This window comes from Paramormyrops kingsleyae, chromosome 19, assembly GCF_048594095.1.
Source record: "Paramormyrops kingsleyae isolate MSU_618 chromosome 19, PKINGS_0.4, whole genome shotgun sequence".
In the NCBI taxonomy this organism is placed as follows: Eukaryota; Metazoa; Chordata; class Actinopteri; order Osteoglossiformes; family Mormyridae; genus Paramormyrops; species Paramormyrops kingsleyae.
Window position 1 is genome coordinate 9,177,321 of NC_132815.1, and position 20,143 is coordinate 9,197,463.

Genomic DNA, 20,143 nt, shown 5'->3' on the forward strand with positions numbered 1-20,143 from the left:
GGAGATCCAGAGCAGGCGGCTATAGGACATGGGAGATGAGACGGTTTTAATGAATGTACCCGCGATTGCACCATGGTAAGGGGAACTAGCTGATTGTGAGAAACTCACAGGAAAAGAACAATTGTGACTACTGTAACATCGCGATGTGGTATGTAAAGACTCATCGGCTGGTGTTGGTTGGACACTGAGCTCACAGCTGAGAAGCAGGAACCAATCAGAATGCGCACGTTGGAGGGTATTCTGTTGAGGGTGTGTCAGGCTGACCAATGAAATGTGATTTCCTGATTAATCAGACATAATCAAATAACTATAAGGATAACGCTGAATCATGTCGGAGTGAGACGCTAATCTCAGGATCAATCAAAGAAATGATATTTTATTAATGCTCTGGGTTTCTTTTTCTTCTCTTCTGTTAGTGATTTTCTGCAGTTCAGGTATTTTTTAACGTCCACGGAAATCTGGGGGATCACAGGCCTGCTGCTCGGGGGATGGGAGCGGACCTCGATTTGAATGTGGGGAAGACCCTCGGAACCTTGAGATGCTTTTCGGAAAATCCTCTCTATCTGGCTGATACTGGGAAATTAATTACATTTGGTTCTTGGCTTCATTTTTCTGACTTTGAACGTATTTTGAAAGCATGAAAAATATGAAAATAATGTCTCGCCATTAGCTCAAAAATGCCGCACGTAGAATATTTTAAATCTTATTTATAAAAGTAATCGCCCCCAAGTCAATACTTTGCACATGGGCAATTATGGTTCTGAGTCTGGATTTTTAAGTTGAAGAACATGTATTTTTGAGATTTCTTAAAAGTTCCAGGTTAATTTGCTTAAACTCGAATTGCTAAAAATTGGTTAAAATTAGGGTAGTTTTAGTGAACAGCGATGTTCAGATCACACCAAAGATTTACAATGGGATTAAAGTCCAAGATTTTATCTTGGCAATTCCAGAATGCCAACTTTCTATTTTGTGGACCATTGCTTTGAAGTGTTTGCCATGTATTTGTTGGAATATGGATCTTCACCCAAAACACAGATCTATTGCCAGCTGAAAGTTTTCCTCCCGGATCTGCTTGAATTGTGTTGCCATCTATATTGCTCTTGAGGGCACCAATGAACTTCTGCTGAAAAGCAACTGCTCATAACACAAGGCTACCTCACCGTATTTAACAGTAGGGATTGTGCTACTCGCACAATGGGCCGTGTTTGCTGTGAGCTCAACAATTTTTGGGACATGTGGTTTCAACAGATGGCATTGAGATTGAATCCAGCAGAGTGTCGGCTGTACTGCCTCTGCCAAAGTCCCATCCACTGAAAGATGTAGAGGTTCCCAGGCAGAGCTGGGTGGTAGCTCACACCATTGAACACCATGAAGAAGAGAGGCTTTCCATGGGTTTGGACTTGGAGTGCCAGTTGACCTTTGAGGACATGAAGGAGGTACTCTCCAACGTTCCTGCTCTTCTTACTCTTGACTTCCAGCAGCCATTCAAAGTTCAGACTAATGTCAGGAATACTGCCCTTCCGGCAGGGTCTACCCAGGAGGATCAGGGGCACGAATGGTCTATTGCCTATGCCTCTAGATCACTGAACAAAGCAGAAGAGAATTATTCAGTTTCAGAGCATGATTATTTAGGCTATGGAAAATTGCAGGCCACTGTTAGACGAGAAGAAATCTGAAGTGGTCACAGATCACTCTGCTCTTGCTAGGGGTGCTTACCCATCCGAAGCTGTGGAAAGATGGCCTATTAGGCTATTAAATTTGACTTCTATGTTTCGAACAGGAAGGCTCAATGCAATGCAATCCCAGATGTTCTTTCACTGTGGGAGATCGAACCTCAGCATTGTTTGTGCTGTTTGCCAAGTGCCTAGCAAGCGCAAGTATTCACTACCAGCTAGCTGATGGTACATACACAGTTTCCAGAAAAGTGATGCGGAGGTCCAGACCACAGTGAAAGGCATACAAGTTGAATGTTAAAGACAGGGCTGTACCCATTATGTGGTTAAGTTAAAGACCACAAGTTCGGGGGTGAAGGAGACATAGGCAAACCAATCAAATCACTTTATAGCATCCGTCTGTGGTTTCCTTGCTGATTGGCCCCTCCCCTCCTTTAGCTGAATAGCCAGTTTTTTTTCACTGATTGGGGAACTCCTGATCACAATGGCCAAGGAAGTAGTAGATTCAAACTGTGATATTCATTCATATGCTGGTGACATACAAATATTCCTTTCAATAACACCTAAAAAAACTCTGAACATAGTCCACAAAACAAGTTGCTTCACTGAAATAAAAAAGTGAAAATGAACTGTCTCTAAATATTATGAAAAAAAACTGAAGTTCAGTTAGAGGTAAAAGCTTGGATAAAAATGTTTTGTTGTCAGCTCTTAACTCTGCAGACTTAAACTTTGGTTCAGCAAAGTCAGCTCAAAACTTATTTTCAACACAAACCTGTCCTTTACCACCTCACCTTATCTTCTTAGTCATGGCAAAATTCCTACAGTGCAGAAATATCTCAAAATTGAGATGACATCTTACCAATAAAAAAGTTAAAACATTTACCAGTGATTAGATTACTACATTTCCTACAGTAGCCATTCACAATTCTACCGAAAAAAAATGCAAAATATTATGCTATCAGCTCTACTTGATCATCTCAGGCTTTGTGTTAACTTCAACATGGACTTCAGTATTTTCCTCTCTGATAAGCTCCACACTTATCAAAAAAAGGCTGATTAACATCAAAAACACACTCTAAGAATCTGCTGTGGATAGGTAGTTTCTTCAGCTACGGGGCAATTAATTTTGGAACTAAAGTCAATGAAATAAAGGGATTCCTCCCAGTTTCACTATTTAAATTCCCTAATGGTTTTGAAAGATTGCTGGTTTGAATCCCTGACCAGCAAAGTACCACTGAGGTACCATAAGCAATGTACCACCCGCAAGCACTGCTCCCTAAGCACTGAATTAGCTGCCCCCTGCTATGTCACATATGGATTAAAGGCAGAGGACACATTTCTTTTTTGTGGGCTGTTGTGTGTCAACAATGACAACTAATCACTTTCACTATTTCACCTAGATTTAGTGTAGCTTACCACAAATAATTGTGTTTCTGCCACTGTATGTGCTGTTGTATATGTCTATATGTCAGTATTTCTCAATCCGGTCCTCTGTAGACAGTCTATGTTTTTGCTCCTGGAAGCTGGGAGGGAGCAAAACTGCGGGCTGTCTTTGGGTCCCCGAGGACCGGATCGGGAAGCACTGCTATGCATGTGTGTCATATCTCTCGATCAGTTATGAATCGTATGTTTCTTTTCTTTTTCCTCATGCCTGAGTGTCTCTGCCTTGGGTAGTATGTAAAATTAGCTCACGTTGCAAGGTTCAATACTCAGGAGCCTCAATAATATTTCGACAATATATAGGAGGAGTTTATATACCTCCAGTGAGTGGATTAGAGACTCAGAATGATATTTTTCTAATAATAATAATAATAATAATAATAATAATATTGTCTTGCATTATCTAAGCGTTATTCATTTTTGAAGGATCACCTGTCATCCTTCACATGTCTGCCAATAACACAGAACAGTGTCTTCTTGCTTAAATTAGCTTTATTTTAACATATGCATGTACCCCTTCCAATAATAGGGTACAACAAGATGTCAACATTACTGCTATTGGAGTATTGCAGTGCAGATTAGACATGTTTTTGTCAATATATATTAGCAATAATATGTACAAACATGCATGAAGCTTTTAGTGCAGTGCACATATAGATCAATCACAATATTGGGTGATGACTCTAAAGTGCTTGTAAACAACTATTTTTTAGTTCAGGTTCCAGATCTGTGAGTCCCAAGGGAGACTGAAAAAAAAAATCAATACACTCAGGGCCAGATAAAGAAATATGGTTTAGCAGCTACCAAATATTTCAAATCTACTATTTTCTAGCCTTCTATAATCCATTTTTCCTTCACTCGTTCAACACACACTGTTCAGCTTTGTTTTTTCCCTTGGTTCCTTCAAATCTTCTGAAAGCTCAGAATCAGGAATTATACAGTAATGGGCACTATTCTGAAGGAGGATTTAACCCAATATTTAAAATGAAGCAATTTCCATATGCACTATGCTACCTGGAGAAGATCACCTTTCCACAAAAATTAATTTGAGTTGTTCAAATGAGCCTATTAACTGACAACCTCGGAGTACAAAATTAATTAAAATCGGAGATTTCCAGAGGCACATGTTTCCATTGCTGCTGCTGGTACCCTAAGTTATAAAAAGAAAACCATTTAAGATTTATGATAAAAAATCGAAGGGCTATACTAAAAAGGTTCTCCAGCTTGATCAAAGTTTGCTCTACTTTTTCCAGAGCAGTACAACTTGTTGATATTTCAGAACATAAAACAGCTTTTTCCTATAACATTCTCCTGCATGGAGACGACCTTAACGTCACCTTTCAGATCAACAGAAAAACAATGCAGAATTTGTGAACTCAAACATTTTCACCAAATGTAATAAAATATAACTAAAACACTCTCTCTAACCCCAGATTTTAAGTCTAGACTGCACTGTAGAAAAAAAATGCTTTATGAAATTGATTAAAAAATAATCACTGTTAAGAACTGCGTCTCTCCTCTGCACATGGGCAGGAACATTGTCACGAGCTGAAACGATTAGATATAGTTACTGGGGTCATCTCTAGCAGACAGCTTTATTCAAATCGACAATCGCAATTTGCTATTTTATATTTCATCTCTTTATAAATTCATGTTCCTATAGGATGGAATTGGGTCAAGTATTCTCACACTTTGCTCAAGGATATATTACTAAGGTTTCTGTCTGGAAGCGAGACCTTCAAGCTGATTATATGATCAGGTCAATAACTAGAAGGCCACCTGCTAGGCGACTGCATGACCAAGCAAATTAAAGCAAATGCTGATGTACAATGTGCGCAGTAATCACAAATATATGCTGTTAGGATAAATTCTACATAAAAAATATGGTGGATTATTTTTGTTAGACAAAGCTCTTTAATAATGCAGCACAATGAGTAGTTTTGAACAACCTAAATCCCCGTCTACAAGCAACAGATTCATTCGTTGTTGGTGTCATGTACTGTCATTTGTATCCCTTAGGCTAATGTAAGATATAGTTGAAGTTGGAGATAACCAGTGTCATAATATGACATTGTCTCTATTGAACTAAAAGAAATATGTCATAGAAAAGTGAAAGACTGGTATTAGTACCTGGATAAGCAGACCAAAATAACGGGGGTTGAGAGGAGACCTTGGATGATTCCTGCTAAGTGAGTATTGTGTCAGTCAACTCCTGTCATAAATCCACCACGCTGAAATGATAGGAATCATGAATATGTCACATAAAAAGGAAATGTGATTCATTTGCGATTAGTAAATCTATTTAAAGACATTATTTTACATAAGAAATTAACTTTTTGGTGAGGCACAAATAATGTAGTACACTCTTACTCAATGCATTAATTAACCAGAAACTAAGTGTTAGTTACATACTGATCCCACATTCAATCATCATTAATAAATCATGACAGTTCATGTATTGCATGCAGTTACTATACCTGTTCATGATTTGTACTTGAGTAGTAACTGAGTAACTAAGCTACTTATGCCCCCTCAAGTAAAGTGTCACCCACTTTAGAAACTATACACATCTCTTTAACAAACAATATAGTATACTCTGAAAATTTTGTTATACAATGAAACACAGAAAGATAGAATGGTTAGGGCACTATACTTGTATTTAGATGTTAGCTGATTTAAGTCTGAGGAGAAGCCCTACCATTGTACAAATGCTCGAGGTTACATTTTTCTCAGAACACAGAATTGTAACCTGGAGGCTGCTGCAAAGCTTATGAACTGCCAAGTGAGACATCGCAAGGAATTACTCTATTCAAATAAATAAATATGAAATAAATATTGGTTATATGTATAAAATTGGATAATTGATCTACAGTAAGTTGCCTGTTGTATATGATTGTATGTGCCCTTCAATGGACTGAAATGCCCATAATAATAATAATAATAATAATTATTATTATTATTATTATAAGAAGAATAAGAAAGTTTTGCTCCTTGACAATGTTCTGGAAAATGTCTGAAATATGGGTAAATTGTTATTGTTGCTGTTATTGTTAATATTACCAGAATTCTTTGCCACTAACTAAGTTTCAAACCACATTTCACGCCTAGCATTTGCCATGGGCATACTGGACATCTATAGACATATGTATTTGAAAGCTTTTTTTTCAATGTGACAAAGAAAACAAATATTTCAACTACAGACAGCTGTTTACATGACCATGTATCAAAACCCTAGTATTCACAAATCTGTGATTTCAGGCATCGGACAATCACTTGCGCAAGCAAATACTACACAAGGCGTTTATGCATTGACACCTCATTTCAAGTGAGTTTAAAATGTTCCGTGGGAAAATGACCCTTCAGCTTCAGCACTGACATTGTGTACGCACGACTTGATCCATCAGCTAAACGTTGTGTGAGGACGCAGTTTGAAGCCTGACATTTGCGGCGTCATCCCCGACACCGACCCGGCGATTCACCCGCTGAGTCCGCCAACTGTAGACGGCATCAGTGTCATGCCCATAATTTCTGCATCTTTAGCACTCGTGTTTTTTGGGTGGCGTTGCTATGCAGAAGTAGGTTTTGGGACAGGACGAACGATCTCACTCGACTCATCCTTAAAGCATTGCTTCAACCTTACACACAAAACACAAGCACACTTTCTGCAACAGTCCCACGGATCCCTGATAGGCATCTGGATATGCTGCAGATTTCCATGGCGCTCCTGTTGCAGGGCTGAAAAGAAATCCTGACTTCAGGGGTTCATTATCTAAATGCTTCTCCGTGACGGTGTACCGCAACAAACACACTGGGGTGTCGATGAGAAACCACACGACGACTTTCGGTCTTCACAATCCTTCCTTAAACACTCAGCTGCTAGACAGATCTGGTCCAAATCACTTTGCCCCAGGGACTCACAGCAGCACTGTCAGGTGTCACTGACACCTACAATTACAGGCCATGCAAACCAAACATCTTAAGCGGCATTTAACGAGAAGCGGGTGGGCTAGATGTCCATGGGAACTATCCTGGGATTCGTCTAATATTGGTTAGATAAAAGTTTTGCTTAGATACATGGAAAACACCTTTAGGCTATACAGCCAATGATTATATATATATATATATATGACGCTTCATATAACAACCACACTCAAACAATAGCAAGCTTCATTGAGTTATTGCAAAAACCATCATAATAATCACGTTCACAATACGTATTATTTTCGTATTATTAATTATTTACGTTTTATTTACGTGTCATTTAGGCTTAATGTACATGGCTTTCATTCAGATGCTGTTTAAACTAGACAGAATGGAAAGCGACGAGAAACCTTGATTGTTTCTGCAGCGCTTCTAGGCTGCTTTTTAATACGAGGGTACGTGTTACACTCGGCCAAACTAAGATTTATCAGAAGAGAACACTTACGTGCCAGATTGCGAAGAAGATGAGAGAAGCACAGAGGACCAAGGAGAGCATATAGCAGAAGGCAGCGAAAGTAAACATGATGGAAATTACGCGTAAAAAAAACCTATAGAGGATTCAGAGGGAACCCGTTAAAAAAAGCAAAATTTAAAAATGGGAGTGGAACAGCTACACAATTAAAGTCATTATTCCATAAATATTATTTAATATCCTGCTACTGACTGCATCCATGAAGAAATATGCAAGTTTCACTCAAAATGTGCTACTGTCTGAGAATGAAAAAAACTCTCCGATTCAGCCTTGACATGATTTTATTCTAAACGTATACCACTTTTAGGAAAAGACTAGCACACTTAAACGCACTGTCCCTAGTCGCATCCCGAAATAGATGCCATCCAGGGAAAGACCGTCAAAACATTCCGGAGATCTCGGATTCCTCGGACAATCACCGGTAATCCATCCTGTGTTTTGCTGCCAGAAACCGTAGCCTATATTACATTTACAGGAGCGCCGTAACTCTTCCCTAGACAACATAACAACTAATGAACGCTACGCTCAAACCGCGGTTAACCCATAGCCCGTCACACATAATACGCCAACAGTATTTCCCAACAGGTGGACTTAAAGGGCTAGTGACGTCTCCATGTCATATCTGACCTACAATAAACCTAGCTTAAGAACTGTGCTCTACCTTTCACTGCAGACACTCAAAACAGCATATTTTTTATGTAATCTATGCAACACGGAACGACCGTCAATATTTTAATGGATTCAAATTAAAACATCATATGAAAATGTGCTTAAAGCCAGGTCACAGAGTTTTCTACAAATGTTTTGTCTACATTTTCATTATTCCTAATAAATGAGGTAAGTTAGTAAAATAGCATATATGATCCCTTCAGATCTACTGTACATGCAACCACCTGCCTCACAACCACTTAGTACCACACAGGGGTGCGAGAAACCTGCAGTCTATTTCTGGAAGCACAGATCCCAAGACAGGGAAACCCCCTGGACAGGAAGCCAGTCCATTGCCAGAAACCCACCCACGCATTATGGGCAATACAAACATGTTAATGCACTTACCTGCGTGTATTCGGTCTGTGTGAACAAACCCACACAAATTATGCAAACTCAACACTCTATAGACCTGGGGCTGGCACTCCATTCTACAAACACAGAAGTGCGAATCCCACATGTATGCATGTTTACTAAAGATAAAAATTATAGCCTCATAATATAATCATTTATGTCATATTTTCCTTGTCTGCCATCCTATCCAGGTTGTTCCCTGATTTGTTCCCTGATTTGTTCCCAGTGTGCATGAGATACGCTCCAGGCCAATTTCCTCGCAACCCAGAACTAACAGAGGTGGAGAGTTCAGGTCCAGAGAGTAAAAATCCAGACCAAGATTTTATTTCAACCTGCCAGTTGAGCATAAAGAGTCATAGTCACAGAATAGTCAAGTGGTTGGTTGAAACAAAATCTTGGTCTGGATTTTTACTTTCTGGACCTGAACTCTCCACCTCTGAGTACTGGAAATGTGACTGGAAGATAAACAGACGGATGTTTTCTTAGTGGAATTCCTGTAGTAAACAATTGACAATTTCACTTGCTTTAAAACTAGCATGAACTGGTGTTTACTAGTTACCAGTACCTCTACCAGCAAGCCAGTAGCATCACATAGCCATGGAGTCATCACGCTTCATGTGTTGTTACCATAGTAATAGACCAGTTTGGAGGTTCAGGCACTTATACTGGGGGGGAAAAATCTATTGAAAATTCTATTGGAGTAGATGTCTTGGTTACTTCTGTTAGAACATTACATATTTTATCCATAAAAAGGAATCTGTTATCTAACATAGGTAGATTATTTAATGTTATTGCAGTACCTGACATTTCCACAGAAATTTCAGGATGGGTCACTGTTACATATTTAAAGTTCCTATTGTATCGAAATTAAAACGCTCAAAATGACAGATCTGGAAAAAAAAGACACTTTCATTCAGGTGTTTCCAACACTCAGCTGACCAGCTGAATGTTTTCTTCTGAACAAATTTGTGACGGTTAAAGATGTAACCGGAAAAAAGACTGTAATTCCTGGGAAAGTCAGAGAGAAAAGGGGAGCAGCGAACCTCCAACAAGACGGACTCAGCGGTCACAACAATGAATATTGATGAGAAACCTGAAAGGCAAAATCCAAGTTATACAGCCATTTATATGGTCACTAGGAGTCAACATCGAACATGGCCCCTACGATTAAACAGTGCAAAACTTGAATTGAACCAAAAGTTCCTGGGTAAAAAGCCGCAGACTTACTTTTACCCTACACTACAATATGCCAGGACGTCATCTTGTACTACCCCTATACGTACACAGTGGCTGTAAATTTAAAATATATTTTAGCGCCATCTTGTGTTTCCTAAACGTTAGGTCACATTGTTAACCCTGTTCATACATAACAGCCTGCAATTCACCTGCTTGCACCAGAGGACGCTAAAGCGCCCCGGTTTTACTAATGGAATTCTGAAATCTTCACGCCCGCTTTGAAGAAATTAATTAGTTCATTTATGCCAGTAATTAATAGAGGCGAGAAGCAATTTGAGGAAAACTATCATTACTGCGTTTGTTGTTTTTAATTTTAATTCCTTGCTTTCCAATCAATCAGGATGCACGGTTGTCAAGGAGACAAGGACGCCGTGATCTTTTTAAGCTCGGCGTCGGGCCCTGCAAGTATATTAAACTAAGCAACCGTTTGTTGTTGGCTTCCTGTCTGCTTTATTCAGACACATTTAATCATAAAGGGCTTCTTAGTACATCGATTAAAACTGGGATAGAATTTCTTAATGACATTCTTCAATTCTTAAATGTTTTCTTAAACTGAACTTTGGCGGGATTGCAGTTTTGTATTAAATGATCGCGAGTAATGAAGATGCAATAATCAGAAAAGGAGATAATTTCCGGAAACCCAAGGAAACTGCAGTCAGTGGTGAGAAATGCTACAGGACAGGTAAACACCTAAAATATTGACGCAATAAAGCTGCATTCCGCGAAGCGCATGCTGTGCCGTTTGAAAAGCTTTTAAACTTAATAGCCTCTCATGAAATCACTCATAAACATACCGTAGCTTGAAAGCCTTTTGATGAGCACGGACGAAGGTTACACGACTCGCCCACAAGCACTTAATCTAGGTAATCTATACTAGCAGATCATCGAAGGCACTTTGCATCTATTTCCAGAAATACTATCTGGGGGTCGGACGAGCCCAGCAGAGGCTACCGCAGACGCCACTTCACTGAAACCCGCGGCCGGGAGGCAGTTTACAAGCCGCACATACGGCACATGCAGCCAAACTACACCGAGTATGTTTCCCCCCCCCCCCCCATTCAACATTAAAACCACTCTGGTTGTTCTGATAAACTTGAAATGTAATAGTTTTGCTCCTTTAGGAAAACCCAGCGAAGAACAGGATCTCATTTATAAATAATTAGGCCTTGTTTGTACTCTGCCATGTTTTACGTATATAGGCCTCTATCATCAGACAGCTCTTTTCCTTCGATATTTGAGTTTGTAAAGTAGTGAGGAAATATAGTTTCGTAAACGAAAATACGCAAAAGAACGACATTAATGCAGTGTCCTATTAAAGCTATTTAACAGTTATTTAACCTAACATGGTATAATAGGCCTATATATATTTTTTTTTTTATGGTTTTTTTTTTATGGTACGGTGCGATATGACGGGTGTTTGTGTGCGTAGATCAATCGCTGAGAGGCAAATTCTTTCTCTTTGCTCATTTGGGTTTAGTAATGCCACGGGTCATTTTTAAAACTTAGTTGAGTCTATTGTATGATTTTGTCAAACTATATAGTTATGGGATCGGCCCGTCTGATTTTCCGCTGGCCCACTTACGCAATTATTTCTGATTACGTTATTGTCCTCCACCCATTTAACGGGGTCCAGGGGGTTGTATTGGCTGGTTTTGATTATGGGGGGCTACAACCCCCCTCCATCCCCCGTAATTTACGTCCATGCATGCAACACCTGCTGTTATAAGTGACATTGGGACCGCGTGCAACGTTAATATACATGCTTAGTGGGGAAAAAACCACTCGCTCCTGGGTTTGTGCTGCTGTAAGCTATAGACACGTTAAGAGATATTCCTCGTTTACAGGGGTAGTTTATCTGGGGGCTCTGGGTTCCAGCGTAAGGCTTTGCTTGCAGGAATCGTGAATATAAAGAGATTATATACTGTACCCAGTTTTTTGCAGGCGGTGTTCGCTTGCACAGAAACGGAGGTGCGCTGCAGCTGTTCTGTCACGATATTGTGATGGCGCTATTCCTCAAACAGGAGCCAGTCCCCCCCGATTTTTTTTTTGCTGTTGGACTCTGACCTCCACAAATGAATGAGCTAATCTGTTTGTATTTGTTGTACTGCATGGAGGGCCGATTGGCGCATCATCCGTCTGACTTGCAGATGCGACCTTGACTGGAAGTCCCGTCTCCGCCGGCTGCCGCAGCCCCGCTACGGCGACGCTCCGTTTCCCCACATCAAAGCCATTAAATTCCCCGAAGAGATCAGGCTGCTGAGGTCTTTTCCTAGTGAGTGCATTGACAGTGTGACATGGCCAACATGATATAATCTCCATATGAAAAACTGTACTACAGAAACCTTACAGTAAGGGGTCACTGCAGTGAAGGCAATGCGATCGCGCTTCTCCTTTCTGAGGTTTGTTATTTTATGGAAATTAAAAACTATTTTATTATAAACTATATTATTTTAATCGATCGGTGCGTCCGATATAGCAAATCATCTTCCCCAACATATTTTAATTTTTTAATATTAATTTACCCGCGATCAGTGAAATACATGTATTTTAATTTGCGCTCGTAGACGCCAATATGGTCTCCGGTTCCGAATGGACTTTCTACCCCAACCTCGGCCACGCCGCCGCCTTCCATGTGGGTAAGCGCTGCCTGTTTGATGGGACGCAGCACCGCAGAAGCATGAGGAGCAGCTCCCACACCAGCCTGGAGTCGGTGTTAGGCCAGAAGAAGCGGGGTGAGCGAGAGTCACTATGACCCTCAATATCATTACAGTAGCTGTAACTGACATTCACGTTTAGATTTTGCGGTCAGTTTTAATGGCGTCTGCATACTTTTTCCTAGAAGACACTTTGCATATTTCTACAAGGTTTTTAACGACTCTAAATTCTGCCTCCTCACCTGAGATTTAAATGTAAAGCCCCATAGCCTAACCCACCGGAACAGATTGACCGGCCGCTTCTTCCCCTCTGCAATAAGACCGTTTACTGAAGACATGCAGAGCAGCATATCGCAGACGAATAGCACACTCAGCCACATAAATTACTGTGAAATAATCTCTGGGATTTGCGTTTGTTATTCCTATTGCATATAGGTATGTCTACTGTACGTATACATAGCCTATGTCCAGCAATTGTTTTTCATGTGTGCGTTGTGTCCTGTGTGTATAGTGTTGTCATCATTTTTGTTCACTGGATTCCTCCTCAAGTCAGGTCCAGCAGGCACCCAGATGAAGCTGCAAAGCCATATCTGAACCCCGAATACACTACCGACTTCCACAAATACGGTACTACGCTCCCAGCTATAGGTTTCGGGTAAGTTGTTCCCTTTAATGACTTGGCTTTATTGCCACAGGAAGAAAAATGCTTCTAATTACCACCGAGTCACAGGTAGATCAATGTTTTAATTTAGATTTTAATTTTGAAATCACAAGTAGTTTATAGTGAAAATATATAAAGTTAAAATAAATGACTTGGATATTTGGGAAATAAAAAAAAAACATCTTGCCAATGAAAATAGTGCTCAGAGAATCAACCGCGAGATGGCGATATTGTTTTATTTGTGTGGATGTCAGAAGATTTAGAGGTTCTATATAGTTTAATTTTCGGTTCATAAAATTATAATAGCTTTGACAAAGTTCTTGAGATCCACATCAGCTGGATCTTAAGATGGAGAATATTAAAAAAATTGTCTTATTTCTGTTTCCAATACATACACCGAACACATGAAACCAGTTGTGGTTGATGCACATTTTATCTGCGCTGAAGAAAACAAACCGACTCATATGTACATCACGAGTTGCCGAAACTGAAGTTTGAGTTACATTGGGCTCTATTAAAGGAGTGACACAGCACCCTGCACAGGGAGTGTCTCTAACCTTCAGCAGAAGTGTCAATTAGCTTGCTGTGCTTCTGATGGTATTTGCACATGCAAAACGGCTACGTTAATTTCACAGTGGCAACATCCTCCCTGCTGACGATAATCGGCATAAAATAAGTAAAATATCAGCATAAGTATCAGAAAGCGTGTCCCGTAAATTCCATTTATCGTGATTTCAGATATGAGCTACGCTCAGTTAGTGTATATGAGTTGCATCTGAATTACATCCCTTAGAATGACTTATGTATATTTCTGTAGTAATTTTTTTTTTTGTTAGGTTACTCAGAGATTTCGGGAGACCTAAGGGCCGTGTGTCCGCATGAACCTCCTAAAGCCTTCAGCTAGTTCTGTGTGAACCTGAAGGCAGCGTGAGCAGATGCTGTGGGAGATGTGGAGGTTCCCCTAATGACACAGAAGAACTGAACGCATGCCTGACAATAGTGGCTCGTTAAATTCATTTATAAACCAATATAAAAGGTTCATAGTCCCTGAGGTACAGAGATGTTACCAACACTGATGTTATTCTTATAGCGTATTTTACGTGACTTCAGGTCCTCCGCTACCCTGAAGGCCGACACCTTCGTTGCTCTGTCTCCTCCACTGGCCCCAGCATGGTTAGTAATGGGTCCCAACATCCCATGCTGTACATCCTCCATGAAGGACGCAGAAGGTTATCTTTTAAACAAACGCAACAGTATTTAAATAGCCACCTCTTCAGTTGCTACGGGTATAGTGTTCATCAGTAACAGATATATTTTGTAGACATATATAATATTACACACACACATTTTGTATTTATATGTTTGTGGGGACCATCCATTCATTTCTATGGGAAAAACCCTAATCCCACCAATGACAACCCTAACCCCTACCCAGCTCTAACCTTAACCATAAGTAGCTAAACGAAATACAAGACTTTTTTGGCATTGTTTTGTTTTTGGATTGTAGTCACAGACTTTTTATAAAATTGAGTTTCCCCTTGTGGAGACCGTAAAGGTGGTCCCCACGACATCAAAATAACAGGTTTTTATCACATAGTGAGAAGGTCCCCACTATGTATTATATGCATAACCCCCGACACCAACATGTATATCTGTCTATAGACCTATACCACATACATACACGTATATACACACACATATATACACATACATAGAGTATATTATATTAATTGTTTTTGAAGTCATATACTCCTTTTAATGTAGCGGAAAAGTAAAGTAGAAGTGATCTGTCTGATTGGCTGTTCTTTCATCCCACCTTGTCAGTATGTGTTATGGGGAGAAGGAGAAGATTAAACAGCGAGAGGCGCATATCCTGGAAGTGAAGCAACTAAGCGAATGGAATCCAGCAGCATCCGTCTTTGACTTGTGATAAAACGTAGCAACTCTGGCATGGCAAGAGGACTCTATGGCAGGCAGACAAAGGCACAGCGTGTGTGTGATTTTAGGACATAGCAAACGTATAAAAATAAATGTTTATATGTGTGTGATCCTTATGTGAAAATTTCGAGTTGAATGATTGACATCTTACTATCCAAGAGATGATGTGGGTGGTAAGTCTGTAAAAGGGAAAGAATTGCGTGTTTTACAGAAACTAGCATAGTGCTTTTCATAAATGAGACTTACTTTATATGACAGCGAAGTGAAAAAACACCGTTAGCCAGTGAACCACCATGCTGCTCTGCAGGCTGAACAGCAACCCAAAATTTGCCTTAATTGATCATAACAAGCATAAATAGCAAAATGAATGTGTGATGTTTTCATGTGTCTTCTAACTGCTTACCCAGTTCTGGCACTTGGGGGGCCCGGGACCCCTCCCAGCAAGGCAGAGGAACACCTTAAATGGTATGCCAGTCCATTGCAGGGCACATGCACACATTATGGGCAATTTTAGAGACACCATTTCAGTAAACGGCATGTCTTCAGATTTTGGGAAAATATCGAGAGGAAACAGGAGGAGAGCCTGCACTCCTGGGCAAAAAATGAGCCAAATACAAATTGCACAACAATAAGCTATGGCCCATTTTTTTGCCCAGAAGTGTACAGACTCCACACCCATGTGCAGCATTTTAGCCCCCAAGGTATGGGACAACCAAATAAAATGGAAGAAATCATCATTGCTAGAGGCTATTATTTTGGGAATGCTTACGAAATTCTTTTTCTTTTTGGGGGTGTGCAGAAACATGAAGGAAAGAAGCGATTGATTGTCATGACATTCAATACCAGGTGTTTGCAACATCCAGTAAACCGCAGCCCCTTAAATCTCCCAAGGTTCCTTTGCCAGTGTATTTCTGCGAATGGTCTCCAGTCCCTCAGGGCCCCGAAATGTGCATGATGAGTCCTTGTGGGGGAATGCTTTTAGTGACGCAATAATCACGTAATGATCTCAAAAGAGGATATCGTCCATGATCTGGTGGGGTTGCCCGGTGTAGCTTTTTCTAAATTGCTGCATTCAGCAGCGTAAAACTAGAGCAAAACATTAACAAAAATAGTACGTTAAAGTTAAGGGCATCTCTGAAACAATAACATCAGCATTAGCATTGTTATTCATCTTGTGAGTCAAATTCAAAGAGTCTGGCCCTGGTTGTAAAGTGAGGGAATTAGCCTGGTAGTCTCGTTTTCAGGCGTGGTCATGGAAACAGAATGACGACTGACGAATCTCCGGGCAACCATCGACTTGCTGATACTCGCGCGCACACGCACACATGCAGATAGACTCAGCCCTGCTGTTCCACAAGGACACACATTTAACTCAAGTTTGTTTCTGCTAGAAGACAACATATCTGTTAGGAGCAGACCATGCTTCCAGACTGGAATCTCTCAAGACATTGTAATTGCATAACTTGTCATGTTTGATGAGACAAATGCAAGGAAAGGATAGTATTTTGTTTTTTGTCCATTTGAATGATGTTTGAAAGTCACAGACAGGACTAAAAAAGCAATACATTTTAAATAACCATGCTATTCATACATTTGTTCTCTTCATTTTGGTTCAATCTTAGTGACTCTTTGGGTAAACTTCGGTTACTTCTCTGAGAGGGCAGCTTGTGATGCGATGGTCCTGTTTGCCGAAGGACCAGACCAAACATTCTGCCTTCCATGACACACAGCTTGTAATCGGGGGGTCAAATCTTCCATTAAACAGAGCAAATCACACAACAGAAATGCCATTAAATCACAAATATTGCAAAGGGGAGATAACTTCCTGATGGACAGAAGCATCCTTTTTTCACTTTCCATCACAGGTGGACATCCGATACAAAATGCTAAATCGACAGGCTGTAAAAAAGGCTCCCGTGCTGGAGGGGCAATCGCTGGGCTCCCATGCTGGAGGGGCAATCACTGGGCTCCCATCATTTTTGCTGGAGTATTCTGAATCTGCAGCCGTATCGATCGACACATTAGGCCACATCGATCCCAGGCTGTTGGACAAGGCCTGGCCTGACGCAGCGGACCGAGGGCATTTCTTTCTGACAGCGCTGTCAATTAAAGCCCCCGCCGTTAGTGACTGGCAGCTATGGAAACCCCCCGCTCCATAAAGACGGTGAGAAATGGACCTGTGAGCTAGGCTTTATTCAGCGACCGTGACGGAAACAGCCATGGCTGACACTGTCTGCCAACTACTGCCCAGATTCAGATTCATTTAGAGCCTTTTCTATCTGGAACACATTTGTAACTGAAAACAGGGCAGCCTAGCAGTTAACCGTAGGGGCTCACAAGTTAAGCAGACATCACAGTGTGATTCTGTTCTGTGGTCTGCAGAAACCTTTCATCATTTCCATCATGCAGCTGTAAGAGGTCACTCACAAGTTCATGTATGAACTTTCATTTGTGTCCTGGATGGGACACAAAACTATGGACTGGTTTTGTAACAGATGCTAAATTGAAGCAAAGTGTATGTCTGAATAGAATCAAGTGCCTGGGGAATGGAAGGGAATAATTTTGGGGGGTGTTTTGGGGGTTTACAGATTTGGGGGGGTGGGGTGGGAATGAACAATGGACATCTCATAAAATTCGATAGACTTTGGATCAATAAATATGTATAGGATTGGTCGTCTAAGAATGGTAGAGAGGAGGCTGTTTATTCTCTTAGAAATTGGCTTTGACCAGTTTTTGAATGACCTATCTTTTCCCCACCCTGGGAAATCCATGACCTCCCCAGGTCCTACATCAGCCTACAAAGCCAACTGCATGTATGAAGAGCAAGAGCTCCTGGACTATCGGAGCATCAGGCAGTGCACTGTGTAAAGCAGGGGTCTCCAACTCTGGTCCTGCAGAGCTACCGTCCAGTAGGTTTTCTATCTCACCTGGCATCTGATGAGCCACATCTGTTCACAGGTGAACGCCAAGAACAGGTGTGGCTCATCAGAAGCCAGGTAGAATAGAAAACCTATTGGACATTAGTTCTCCAGGACCGGAGTTGGAGACCCCTGATGTGAAGCCACAGAACCGCTGGCTGGAGGTCTCTGGTGTTGACCATGTATCTGCATGGCTGTTCTTGATTTTTGGTGTTTCTAAGGCACTTTATTGCACATGCTGGTACACTATGGTACAATAATATAGCAGAGAAATATGTAAAGTCATGTACTCATCATAGAGTAACACAGGACTTACAGACCTTACCGACTGAGTGCTTTTGTTAGTGCTACTCATCTGTCGCTTAGTGCACTTAGTATTTTCATGGCCCTTTAAGCTGCCCTGGAGAAAAATGTTTGCTAAAAGTAGATAAATGTAAATGTAAGTTTTGTGGGTGGGAGCCTCTGTCCAAAGAATTCCGGAACTGCTCTGGTGAAATATCTAGCTGTACACAGGGCTGGGGGTGGAGATTGAAAGTCACTTTAGATAAGAACATTGGCTAAGAGTCTAAGTGCACTAAAATGTGGAAGGAAAGATCAGATTCTGATAGGGGGGAGCTGCTGTCCCACTTTTCCGGAAGATTTACGACGACTTGCTACTCCAGCAAATTTAAGCAGGTGAAAGCAAAGCTTCTAACTGGTAATGAAATAATTTAACGTAATCCAGTACACGGAACTCCATGATGCATAGCGATAGGAAACCAACGCTGATAAAACCATTAGCAGGAACTAATTTCAGACTACAAACAAAATACAGAAGGGTGATGCAGTTACTACATTATAAATTGTGATTTAAGAATTCATTTTATGTTATGCATTAGAGGTTACTGGAAATTACATTCCAGTTGGGGTAGTATTTTTATTATCCACTAGAGGGCAGTATGTTTCTTTTTTTTTTTGCCGTGTATGCTAGCATAGGCTGAGGAACATTTGCCTCTGGACCGGGATGGTTAACCTCCTGAAAAATACATGTGCAACTATACCCTTCATGTTAAACTTTGCCTTCTGAAATGCGGCTGGACTTAGAATTACCCCCGAGGGTCATTCTGCATCTCATTTGGGATCTGTGACCCCGAGAACCAAGCCCCCGCAACGTCAGAATCGTGAAAGCGATGAGGGGCAGAGTCAATAGTGAGCACTGCCCAGCCACCGTAGCCCACTAACTGCAGGATCAGCGGTTCCATATCTTACTGCCTCTCTGGGCGCCTGTGACATGTTTGGCCCTCATGTCATTTCACTAAGAGTTTTTACCAGCCGTTCAATCGCGAGGCTCTCGGCCTTTTAATTTAACTTCAGCAGGCATTGGAGTCAGCATCTATTAAATCAGTATGGCAGACTAACTGAGGAGGTAGAGGCTTGCCAAGCCAAATACCGCCGCGGTATAACAATGCCTGCAGTTCACTTTGACGTTAAATGTGCTTAAAATCAATATAGTGTGTAAGAAGCATAACAAAGAAGCCCAAGCCTCTTTGGACAGAGCATTGATATTGTAAATGCTTCTAACTAGCAGAGGGTAGACAATATAACACAAACATCACCTGAAAGGGACTTTAACTTTGATGTAAATAATAATAGTTGCAAACTCAGCTGCAAAGCTAGGTTAGATTAGCCTGCATACTAATTAGCAGCATGTCCATGCTATGAATGGGGTCTGATCAGTACCTTGAAATTTCAGTTTTCAAAGTTCCAATGAGGCTGAAGACTCAGTACCCAAACTGGAATTTATGACACGGCTGCCACTGGGAAACTGCTTGAATCTAAAACCAAGATACAAAGATCCATAACCTCATTTAAAGAGGACAAAACCTGGACCACTAAGCAATTGAAAGAAAGTAATGTGGTCTGATGAGTCGTCTTTTCTTATTCCTTTTCCCTGTTACTGGATGGGTTTATGTTTGGAGGAAACAAAGGATGCTTTCGGCAAGGTGTCTGTCAGTATGAGCAGCAATCTTGATGGATTTATTAGGCCCGATGATTACTCTGCACAGCCAAGGTATTTGAGGCCATTTTACGAGGCCAGGCACAGCCTATGGTGAAAAAAATGGTTCTTT

At 40.9% G+C, this 20,143-nt stretch overlaps 2 protein-coding genes across 8 annotated transcripts in view; one reads left to right on the forward strand and one right to left on the reverse strand.

Moving 5' to 3' along the window:
* The window catches only part of cnih3 (cornichon family AMPA receptor auxiliary protein 3), a 34,091-nt gene extending 25,917 nt beyond the window's left edge, over positions 1–8,174 (reverse strand). For both annotated transcript variants that reach the window (XM_023831637.2, XM_023831636.2), the window contains exon 1: positions 7,540–8,174. In XM_023831637.2, the coding sequence (XP_023687405.1) occupies positions 7,540–7,617 (78 nt within the window). In that variant the 5' untranslated portion in view covers positions 7,618–8,174. The remainder of the gene's footprint in view (positions 1–7,539) is intronic.
* Positions 8,175–10,238: 2,064 nt separating this feature from the next.
* Positions 10,239–15,854, forward strand: LOC111854044 (spermatogenesis-associated serine-rich protein 1). 6 transcript variants are annotated; one of them, XM_023831630.1, is made up of 7 exons: positions 10,239–10,546; positions 10,776–10,898; positions 11,979–12,136; positions 12,429–12,596; positions 13,068–13,173; positions 14,290–14,352; positions 15,004–15,854. In XM_023831630.1, the coding sequence occupies exons 1-7, from the start codon at positions 10,533–10,535 to the stop codon at positions 15,107–15,109; spliced, it is 738 nt and encodes a 245-aa protein (XP_023687398.1). In that variant the 5' UTR covers positions 10,239–10,532; the 3' UTR covers positions 15,110–15,854. The 6 variants fall into 6 exon arrangements, with proteins under 6 accessions (XP_023687398.1, XP_023687399.1, XP_023687401.1 ...); XM_023831631.1 differs by having other exon boundaries at positions 12,012–12,136; XM_023831632.2 differs by lacking the exon at positions 10,239–10,546 and adding an exon at positions 10,555–10,694.
* The last annotated feature ends 4,289 nt before the right edge of the window (positions 15,855–20,143 follow it).

Coding starts and splice junctions, on each gene's coding strand:
- LOC111854044 (XM_023831630.1), top strand. Junction 10,899..11,978: donor ATGCAGCCAAACTACACCGA/GTATGTTTCCCC, acceptor TACTGCATGGAG/GGCCGATTGGCGCATCATCC. Junction 12,137..12,428: donor GCTGCTGAGGTCTTTTCCTA/GTGAGTGCATTG, acceptor TTGCGCTCGTAG/ACGCCAATATGGTCTCCGGT.